Source organism: Sinohyriopsis cumingii, chromosome 1, assembly GCF_028554795.1.
Source record: "Sinohyriopsis cumingii isolate HCF-2022 chromosome 1, ASM2855479v2, whole genome shotgun sequence".
NCBI lineage: Eukaryota > Metazoa > Mollusca > Bivalvia > Unionida > Unionidae > Sinohyriopsis > Sinohyriopsis cumingii.
Genome location: NC_142961.1, coordinates 142,564,531 through 142,576,688, shown reverse-complemented (window position 1 = coordinate 142,576,688; position 12,158 = coordinate 142,564,531). Strand labels below are relative to the sequence as shown.

Below are 12,158 nucleotides of genomic sequence, written 5' to 3'. Positions count from 1 at the left end.
TCATAACTTAGATGATGCAGGTGGCAACCTTGCTGAAAAACTTGTCCTGGCGGGTTGGTTGCTCATGATGAAATAAGTATGAAGATGGAGAATCTGCCAACAAGAGACACCAATATGCTTCAACAGCATGTATCTCATTTGGTTAGGTTTATCAACAGGTCAGGTAGATCAATGAACCAAGATCAATGGGGCCACAGGATGAATATCAGAATGAGTTGTGCATTGCATGTCCTGACTTTATGGAGCACTTTCAGAATCATTCTGAAGGGTGATAAGTAGCAAGTAAATTGACATTTTCACAGCAGACTGTAGGTGTCCACTTTCCAAGCCATCTGATCTGTTAATGAGGAGGTATAAAAGGGGAGCTTATTGTTCAGTCTTGTTGCGAATAAGTCCACAAAGGATCTTCCCCAGTCCCAGCAGGGACAGGCTGGTCCAGAGACCAATCTGTGAGGACTACTATGCCTCTCCTGGACAGACTGTCTGCCAGAATATATTTCTTGCCTGGATTATGGCAAACCAGTATGGTAAGCCCCTTCGAGGCTGCCCAGTGAGGGAGGTTCCAACCCTTCACACAAAGAGGAGCCAATGTACCTCATCTCCTGAGGTTGTGTTGTTTGTCATGCAGTGAATAAGCTAGTTCACTGTTTTAACCTTGACTTGAACAAACAATAATCACCAATCAGAACTGAATGTAGCACATTCAACTGCATGACAAATCGAAATGTAGCCTTCAAATTCAATCCAAGTAGACAAGATACAAAGCAACATGGATGCTTTGCATATAAATGGTTATTATATGATCAGTAAAGTATTTAAATCATATGAGGACCAGTCTGGAATGTCTCGTTTAGGCTGAATATAATGTATAGATAGAAGTGGGAATCAGGAACTTCAGACATAAACCAGGTAAGAAAGAAGCTTAAACTGGGTCTGCTCAATGGTCTGAGGTTGTATCCCTTTAAAAAAACCTGGGGTGGGGTGGGGTGAAGAAGATGATTTGGAGGGGCCAGGAGCATGCCAAAGAGGGAATGAGACCTTAGATGAGCATCTATGCCCATAAGGGAGCAGCCCTAAGGTTTCGTACAGAACGACATCCCTGAGATAGAGCAGCTCCACCGACAGTGCCATGGGCATAAATGATGCAGAGCTGGAGTGCAACTGGAGCTAAGGATTCCTTCCTCTGAAGACTGAAGGAAGACTGTTAAAAAAGATCGGCATGTGAGGCTAAGATGACAAATGACCTAGCCTTAACTTCCAACACCTCCAGCATTTTATATGGTTGGTGAACCCAGGTCCCCTTCAAAATCACCACTTTCATTACTCAGTATCCCTGGGGGACAGGTCATAAGGGGTCAAGCATGGTGTACAAGCAATAGATGGTGGGGTTGGGGGATGTCAAGGCAGACCATCCCTTATGTTACCTAGTGAACTCCTAGCCCCTTAAAAACATTGTAGTGAGCTCCCTAACTATAGCTGAATGGGCGTAAAAGGATCAAGGCAGCCCTCACAAGTCTCTCCAAACTTTAGAGAATTTCTTGTCTTCTGAGCCCAAGGGTTTGGGATACAAATCTCAGGGACAATGGCCAGAAAAACCAGATCTTTTCCTCCTCTACTGCCCGAAACAATAGAGTCAAAGGGAGGAGGATAAACTATCTCAGCTTGTTCCTTGCTGAACTCACTGAGTTTGCCAAAGCTGTCAAGACATCTTCGTCTTGTGTTCAACCCTGTTCCCCATGTCTCTCAGTTGAGGGGAAAGTCTGGGGGTAGGTGTAGCATCATCTCACTGCTCTTCCAAAGTAGTTATGTGACTGTCCCTAGTAGCAGGATTTCCAAAAAGACATGTATGCTTCTCATACTTCCTCAATCATCTAGGGGAAGAATGCCTCAACCGCCTCTTTCCTCTTTTACACAAGATGATAATGTAGTTCCATAACCACACAAACTGAATACTTTGACGAGGCCACATGGGCATCCTTAGAGCCTTAAATGGGAAGGAAGAGTTACTTCCCTGCACTGGATGCCCCAAATTTTTGTAGGGACTAAAAGGGAATCTAGGGATGGGAACAAACCTTAACACTGCATTAGATCAACCAGCAAAGATCCTTGAGACTTACAATTATATCTCTGAAGATAAAGATCCCATCTTCTATTGGGATTAAGAGTCCTCTTCTGAGCCCCCTAAGGGTCCAGACAAGGATTCCATATCCTCCAGAGATCAAGAATCTTTTTCTGAGCCCCTGAAGGTCCAGATAAGGATTCCATATCCTCCAGAGATCAAGAAGCTTTTTTCTGAGCCCCTGAGGGTCCAGACAAGGATTCTGTATCCTCCTTGAATTGAGTCTTCTTCTGAGCCCCTAAGGGTCCAGACAAGGATTCCATATCCTACTGGGATTGAGGAGACATAAAGGAAGAAAGGCCTTTCCTCCTGCCCTTATGTATATGCCTACCCACTGCAAGATCCTAAACATTGCTGGACCACATAGACATATATCTATACATGCATGTACATGAAACGCAGGCAGGGCTAATGTCCAATGGCGCGTTCTTATGTTCACAATTCCCTACTCTTTGCAACATTATTCATGCAGAGGAAAAATTTCTGAAAATAGAATATCAATAAAGAATACAAAATAATGTCAGAATGGTGTGAGATCTCAGAAATACAATACTGATGCCAAATAGTTGTGTGAGACTTCTGAAGAGCGTCTTATATATTCATCATACAACACTGTTCAACATACCATCATAATAGTTATAAAAAATTATACATGTACAAAATAGGGCAAAAAAAAGGGCATACTCACCTAAAATTCCAGACATGTCCAAAATAAAACAATATTGATGATATGGGACAGTACTATCGGCCCTGACACCACAAGCAAGGGAAGGGTACAACAACTTAATTTATAATAGGATTTTGTATTGCTGGATAAAAATAGTATAATAAATACATGAATTCTAACAAGAAAGCTTATAAAAACTCAAAATACAATGGATTAAGGTTATCATCACTCAAATAATAGCAAAAAAGATTATAATACTGGAAGGTGACTTGAGACTCAATAAAAAGGCAATTTTCCTAACAGCAACTGGAACATTAACTCATTAACAATGCAGACCCGCCAAACCTAATAAAACCTTCTTAGTAAGCCAGTCAATTTTTCTTCTGTAAGTCGGACCAGTTTTCAGTAAGGTTAAACGAAGTGTCAAGCTGTAAAATATGCATTTAAAAGTACAAAAGAGTGATGCAGTACCGGTAAACGTTTTCAACACAAAAAAAAACTAATGTTTACCTGAACACAAATTACATCCAATACAGTTTCACAAACCCATCAGAGCTTAATGGCTTCAAGTGGGCCTGATTGCAATCATTTTCCCCGCCATGTGTCAAATCATGACATGATGTCCACTAAATGTAACTGTAGCTCTTCCTGACCCCCCACCCAAATCTGAATATTCCTTTCAATTCTTCTGTACTATTAAAACTTTGTAAGACATTTATAGTCCCTTTTGTCCTGCCATATCGCTTGTTGGATGCCATTAAAAAAAAAGCAACAGCTTGATTATATTGACATTGTGCATCACAAAATATACACAATTTAAAGCATCTGATGTACTCCAATAAAGTCAGCCTGGTTTCCTGATCAATACAGCTGAATTTAAGAAATACGGATCTGAAGCAATCACTGACAAGCCCATATCCAGATTTAACTGCAACTGTATTTCGGTAATTTGGGTGTTTTATTCAAGTCCATATTTTAAGGGTGATTTCTATAAGATGGTAAAATCATAAGGATTGGCAGGTCTGACAATGGCATCCAAGAAAAAGAGGAAAGCTACTGCGCATGGGCCTATGAAATGGGGGTCAGACTGTGTCTGGGTTCCTTCTTGTTCTAGATATTCCAGGAGGATGGAATGTTCTAATTCAGATGATGGTAATTTCATCCCAAGAGAGGTAAGCACAGCAATAGTGACATGCTGTTCTTAAAACACGTAGTTGCACCACTACAGCAATGGAACACTATTCAGTAACTAACAGTGTTGTGTACCTTTCAAGCCACTCACTTTTATCCCATTTGACTCATTAAACACAATTGTCTCATAGGGACTGATGCTAACTATAACAAAAGAATTTCCAGGAATTCAGGACAAGACCATTTGTCAAATCAGCATCAATTTCATTCTGGACCAAGTAGACATCATATGCCGTCTTTCAGTGAAAATCTCAGACTGATATGACTTTATATTTAGCACTAGCAGTGATAACCAGATTTTCAAGATGGCTGCTGTGGCAGCCATAATGGATGTCCAAGCAGGAACATTTTGATTTAGATATTGGACAACAGGCCATCCCATAAGCTTTTCTATCTATGACCAGTTGTGCTAAACATTATTTTTGGAAATTAAAGTAAATCCAGAAGATGGAAAAAGAAATCTATAAAATTAAACATGTACTTGTTTTATTTACATGATTTTTCAAGACAACCATGCTTCCAATTAAAGGCTATATGAAAAGGACCTTGGATTGACCCTACAATCCACAACCACTTTGCTTACTGGACTGTTGATTTACCAGACAATCCATAAAAAAAATATGCCTCAACCACCTTTAAATGGAAAAGCATTCTGGAATTTTAAACTTACGATCTGCAATACGCCAATCGAAGGATAAAGTGAGAAATTTTGTCCAGTTGTCTTGCCTTCTTTAGGTCATCTTCAGAAACAATGTCACTGCGCTGAAATATAAAACAAGTCAGAACAAAATTCTCCAGAAAGATAAGGTCTTGCTTGCTGTAGAATGAAAAATGTGTTCACGGATCCCCATCATCCTTAATGCAAACCCAAGTAGAGTGTGAAGAATATAGAATCTGGGACCGCTCCGGTGGCCTAGTGGTAAGAGCGTCCGCCTCGGATGCGGGAGGTAGTGGGTTCGATCCCCGGTTGAGTCATACCAAAGACTTACAAAAATGGTACTAACAGCTGCCTCACTTGGCACTCAGCATTAAGAGGTTAGTGTTAGGACTGGTTGGCCTGGTGTCGGGATTATGTGACTGGGTGAGACATCATGCTAAAGGTCTGCTGCATGATGCCCCAGTGCTAGACATTACTATAAACTGTCACACTGCAGACATTGTAGCAATATGACTGAAATTTTTTTTAAAGCTACGTTAAAAATCCAAATTACCCCCCTCCCCACATAGAATTTAGGTACACTGCTAATTACATAAATCACTTACAAATGCAAAAAACAACAACCTGGCATGATGTTTGTCGTTCTGCTGTGGAAAGCATTGTTCTCTGATGTTCTAAATGATGTCAACTGGATGTAATAAAAGATAAAGACTTCTACGACAGTATCACAAATGGACATTAACAATTCCTTAAATAAATCTAGAACAACTCTGGTGAAAAATCTGTAAAATATTAATTTCAGAAATAAATAAAGTGGAATATCCTTGACCGATAGCTACATAACACATGTAGCTTTCAATGTGTGAAAGCTTGCCAGTAGCTTCCTGTGGGCCAGTTTTTCTCAGGTGTTTCCTCCACCAAGTATACTGGCTGCCATGTATAGCCTCTCATGTAATGAAAAACGGCATTAAACCCATAACAACCAACCAGTCAATCAATGATATTTAGGGTTCAATTAACTCAGCTGGCAAGGTGACTGTCTTCCAAATTGGAAAACTTGGGTCAATTTGCAGATCAGCAGTGTTTCCATTTACCCTCGATTGTGCTTTAAAGACCCACACATTTTTAATTTTACTCCCAGTTTGGATACCCAAGTTTGTCGTTTCCTCAGTCTGACCCTCAGCCTGACCCAAGGGGAAGTTTTACTCTCTAGGGGACACACTAAATCAGAAGCAACTGTATTTTTTTACTGGTTTACTTTTAATGCAACCTTGATGAGTTTCATTGCAACAAAACTTTAACCATTTTTACGTTGATTGTAAGCTGGTTACATCCACTGTTGACTGCTAGGAACAAGTCTGTATCCTTATCTTTAATTAAATCTAAAAAATATATTCAATTCATCAAAAATTACAGATATATTTATATCATTTAAAACTTTATAATTTATGAATACCAAAATGCCCAAGAGTTATTCAAAATTCAGAATTGGTAAGTAAACTGGTTGCCTTCTAGTGGCCTTCAGGATCATGATATGGCAGCCAAACATTTACATAACAACTTTCACTGGTTTAAACTGGTTGCCTTCTAGTGGCCTTCAGGATCATGATATGGCAGCCAAACATTTACATAACAACTTTCACCGGTTGAGACTTTGGACATTGCTGGCGGCAGCATAGACATGGATGGATATCTACTAATGAAAAGTTATAGGCATATTATTTTTTTTCTGATAAAAATGCTTGTCCAGGAGGGCATAGATGGTCAAGATCTGGAGGAAATCAGAAGAAGAAATATGCAACAATATGTCAGTTTACATTATCTTAAAGACAACATTTTGTTTTACAGTTACCTGACACAAACTATACACTAGAATGGCTCATATCGTGAAAATATTGTTTGTAATACTGTGTTCATACAGGAGAACTAAAACTGAATGACTTTTTAATGACCAGTTGCAGTCTTCAAGTACTGTTCTTAGTATCAAGTGTTCTACTTAAAGTTAATAATTCAAATACAAGAAACTAAAATAAACATAATAAAGATATAAATAAATGTGACGAAATATGAAACGCCAATGATAATAAAGTCATTGTAACTGGACCCAAATATTTAACACTGCTCTTTAGCTGCTGTACATTCACCTTCAGCTGCAACTTTTGGTTTCAAATGTTTTTCTTTTTTCCCCTTTATTTCCATTGGACTGAGACATTACTCTGATTGTTCCCTTCTCTTCTGCTTTATCTATCTGTTTGCCTTCCACCTGAAAAAGGCAGCTGACAGCCATATTTCAGCCTTCAACAAATCACTGCTCTGCACGACATCTGTCAACACAACGGAACCCCCTTTGTCAGCAAAATTACTGAATTTGTAGAATCCACTGATGAAGTTTAAAACTGGCTTTTACACAGATGACAAAGAATTAAATGACTTTCATGTTAACTATACGAACTGACACCAAAACATCAGGTTCAAGCGTTTTCATTAGTTCCAACTTCAGGCAGCAATGCCAATACCAAGTATCTCGTTTGAAAAGACAGCCACAATTTATAATTATTTGTATGGCTGTTGCATATCTGATCCACAAAATTTTGCAACTAATTACCTTTAATTTCATACTGGCAAGTTACTGCTACTAAACCTTATACCACACTATACTCCTTCAACTTCAGCAGAAATATTAATTTTCAAATAAATATTCAGTGAATAAATGTTGTTAGTGAAAAACTCCAGTATTGTCATCCAATCTATGAACTTTTTAAATTATTCACTAAAAACAAACAAATTTTCTTTAATTTTAACGAGTTGGCAAGATAATGTATATCAAGAGTTTGATTTCTTACAGAATGTCATTTGTTTACTGTTTATGATCTGCAGTGTTTTTGTTAACATTCTGAGTGACAAAATTCTTAATTCAACAAAACATACACTGAAACTATTTAAAAAAAGCATAAAGCTAGAATCAATCTGTTATCTATAATCATTTTGTTTTTTAATGTTTTCTAGAAGATGTACAATGCTCAAGGGTTACTGCTGATTAATTCCAAATACACACCCATTAGAAATATCCAGGATGATTAAGCGTCATTAAATCAAGCATGTAATTAATAACCTTGGTGTGAAGTACATTGGTCATTAAATTAGGTATGTAATTAACAAACTTGGTGTGATGTACATTGGTCATTTAATTAGGTATGTAATTAACAACCTTGGTGTGCTGTACATTGGTATTAGATTAGGCATGTAATTAACAACCTTGGTGTGATGTACATTGGTCATTAAATTAGGTATGTAATTAACAACCTTGGTGTGCTGTACACTGATCATTAAATTAGGCATGTAATTAACAACCCTGGTGTGCTGTACATTGGTCATTAAATCAGGTATGTAATTAACAACCCTGGTGTGCTGTACATTGGTCATTTAATTAGGTATGTAATAACAACCTTGGTGTGCTGTACATTAGTCATTTAATTAGGTATGTAATTAACAACCTTGGTGTGCTATACATTGGTCATTTAATTAGGTATGTAATTAACAACCCTGGTGTGCTGTACATTGGTCATTTAATTAGGTATGTAATTAACAACCTTGGTGTACTGTACATTGGTCATTTAATTAGGTATGTAATTAACAACCTTGGTGTGATGTACATTGGTCATTAAATTAGGTATGTAATTAACAACCTTTGTGTGCTGAACATTGGTCATTTAATTAGGTATGTAATTAACAACCTTGGTGTGATGTACATTGGTCATTAAATTGGTATGTAATTAACAACCTTGGTGTGCTGTACATTGGTCATTAAATTAGGTATGTAATTAACAATCTTGGTGTACTGTACATTGGTCATTAAATTAGGTATGTAATTAACAACCTTTGTGTGCCGTACATTGGTCATTTAATTATGTATGTAATTAACAACCTTGGTGTGCTGTACATTGGTCATTAAAATAGGTATGTAATTAACAACCTTGGTGTGCTGTACATTGGTCATTAAATTATGTATGTAATTAACAACCCTGGTGTGCTGTACATTGGTCATTTAATTAGGTATGTAATTAACAACCTTGGTGTGCTGTACATTGGTCATTTAATTAGGTATGTAATTAACAACCTTGGTGTGATGTACATTGGTCATTTAGTTAGGTATGTAATTAACAACCCTGGTGTGATGTACATTGGTCATTTAATTAGGTATGTAATTAACAACCTTGGTGTGATGTACATTGGTCATTTAATTAGGTATGTAATTAACAACCATGGTGTACTGTACATTGGTCATTAAATTAGGTATGTAATTAACAACCTTGGTGTGATGTACATTGGTCATTAAATTAGATATGTAATTAACAACCTTGGTGTACTGTACATTGGTCATTTAATTAGGTATGTAATTAACAACCATGGTGTGCTGTACATTGGTCATTAAATCAAGCATGTAATTAACAACCGTGGTGTGCTGTACATTGGTCATTGATACCAAAATTCAAATAGTTTACTTTTACAAAAAATCCAGAATTCTCTATGATTGTACTCTGGAAGTACATCTAATACTTGCATAAATATAATATTAAACCTAAGAAATACTTATATGCACATATCTTTTCTCACCTTTAAAAGCTTCTTGAATGGGGTCTTGCGAATCTCCAATTCCACATGATCATTGTACTTTTCTGATCCTCTCACATGTTTGGCAGCAGCCGTTTCAATAACCTTCAAAACTGAAAAAGAGAAATTGATTGTTTCAACTGTGTCCATATAGATTTTAAATGATTTTATGGAAGGACTTTGAAGATAAGTGCCCAGGACCAACAGTTTCCAAAATTACAAGTCCCGTTTATAAATTCAATAAAAAATTTGAAAGTTTATGCAAGACACTGAGCTCTTTTATCAAATCCAAAATTCAAGACACAATTCTTATCTGGGTGGTCGCCAAGAAACAGTTACGATGTAACAATATTAACAGGTTTTGAAACTTGTGGAAAGTTTTTAATTAATTGCTCATTTTGAAGAAACCATTGTTCCTGGTTGTCAATTATTTTTTTGACCAATATTCTGATGTTTTTACATAAGATACATCTATGAAGATTGTTGCAACTGGTTAAGATATAACCGTTTCTCATTGAAATTATAAATATTTGAATGATGGGCTTGATGATGCTTGGATTGTCACAGTTGATCAGCAGAGTTAAATACGCCATTGGCTTTTATGTAACAATTAAAGTTTACAGAATTCACTGATTCTCAACTTGCAAATTGTTGCAAAATAATGTTACACACTGACCAGTCAACATTTAAGTTCTGATACTTTAGATGTACTGCCACCTTAACACTAATGTATTTATGATAAATGAAGAACCCCTTGCCACTATATGTTGATAAAGTTCTGTTGCTGGGGTGAAGCCTCACGTGATCTTAAACAAACAGAAAAAAGTGAAAACCAGCAAGTTTAGTAAAATTTAACAAGAATATAATAGAATTGTGAATTAAATCCCAGAGAGTCCTAAAAGTTCTATAAAAAGTCCAAACTAATTCCAATACTGGATGTGTTGATATAACTGTAGTCTCAGTTGTACTAATGGCCTGGAATGTTTGCAATGTGTTAAGTATTTTGATGTATCACAATATTATAATCCAAAATGTCCTTGAATGAATTCACTATATTTCCTAATTAATGACTTTGTCCGAGAAGTATTAATGAGCACTTTGTAATTCCAGTAATAAGTTAAATAAATCCACCCAAATAAAAAACCGAGCACAGCAATAAGTCTGGTTCGATTTTGGATGTTAAAGTAGGAATAAGTAATTTTTCAAGCAAACAACATTGATATAAAATAGCATAGACACAATGATAGAGCCAGAATTTAGGGTAACTAAAGCTAAGACAACAAAAGAGCCATAATATACATCACTCTCCTCTCTAAAACATTCAAAGTTGCCAACAAATTTAGGAATTTCCAAGTGAAAAATTAAAATCTTACATTCATATAGAACTTAGAAGTATGTCACATCCTTTCATAATTATCTGAATATTTAATCTATAATCATAGAGAAATATTAGCTATGTATTATGACGTTTTTATAAAATAAATGTCACTGGTCTGGTAGACCATTAACTTGATTTTGGACTAAGGTCAGTTACAACATAAACATATACATAACATATAACCATGGAGAAAAGCCAACAAACAATACAAATTAAATATACATAACATTGCATAATGTATTTTCAAGGTTAGAATTCACTTATCTTCCTTAGAATTACTAAGATATTATCAACATCAGGCCATTTACCCTAGGTAAGATATTATCAACGTCAAGCCATCAACCCTAGGTAAGATATTATCAACATCAGGCCATCAACCCTAGGTAAGATATTATCAACGTCAAGCCATCAACCCTAGGTAAGATATTATCAACATCAGGCCACCTACCCTAGTATTCAAATGACAATTTTCATCTTTATTTTAGGAGAATTAGAGGTCCAAGTTCAACCATTTTGCAGAATTTTGAAGAAAAGAGAACCAGTCCATGTCAATTTTGGTAAATATCAATATGAATACGGTCATAACAAAGAACAGAAACTCTAACTATATTGCATCTCTATTAAAGAAAACATAATCACAAATATCTCTTGAGAACTTAGCACAAGTTCCTTCCCTCTGCAGTTACACATTTTAACACTTGCCTTTATTTCATAACCTCAAAATAATGGTCATCATTTTCATTTCTCCAGTAACCTGTCTCTTGGTCATCACTGATGACTGTGACAATCTCTCTCCATTTTGCCCTGTTGTCCATTGATCTTTGTGACTTTGCAAAGTTAATGCCTGTATACTCTTTGGTGTTATCTTCCCATGTCTTCTTCTGTAGGCCTTGTTTTCTCTTTCCTTTCACAGTGCACTGTAGGACTTACAAGCCAGATGAATGTAAGGCATCATCAAAACCATCTTAGTTTGCGTCTCTTTACAGTAGATCTTCATATGATCCAATTGCACTTTGGATTTTTGTGTGTACCTCCTCATTAGAAATGTGGTCTTTGAACGAGATGTTCAGAATCCTTCGATATTATCTCATCTCAGGCATGGATTATTCTCTCTAGTTCTGCTTTTAGGGTTAATGTATCACATACACACAGGAATATGGACATGATGAGGAAGTACATAAACTTGATCCTGGACCCAAGCATGATGTTGCTGTCCCCCCAAATAGACTTAGCTAGCTTAGCTGTTGTCTACAAATTTTGGAAAAAACCTCAGGTTTGGAATCTTCATCAGAGGCAATAGCACCTCATCAGTTGAAGCTTGTCACAGTGTCCAGCTTCTGTCCATTTACTCTTATTTCCTTCTGGATGCCACCCTGGGTTGTTTGTAATCAGCTTGGTCTTTTCAGCACTGACCTCCATTCCATACCTTAGTGATGCTAAGTTCACTAAGGTTTCCAGTTCTTGTTCATCAGAATGATCAGAATTATTTTTTTGTTGTTGTTGAATTTATTTTAAAGATATGAAGGTAGACTAA

The 12,158-nt window shown here is 36.5% G+C and overlaps 1 protein-coding gene across 1 annotated transcript in view; it reads right to left on the bottom strand.

Moving 5' to 3' along the window:
* Window positions 1-12,158, bottom strand: part of LOC149808047 (DNA primase large subunit-like) — a 50,556-nt gene that overhangs the window by 35,941 nt on the left and 2,457 nt on the right. Inside the window, exons 2-3 of the mRNA XM_089973049.1 lie at window positions 9,250-9,359; window positions 4,648-4,739 (exon numbers count right to left, since the gene is read on the bottom strand). Coding sequence (XP_089829175.1) covers window positions 4,648-4,739; window positions 9,250-9,359 — 202 coding nt within the window. The remainder of the gene's footprint in view (window positions 1-4,647; window positions 4,740-9,249; window positions 9,360-12,158) is intronic.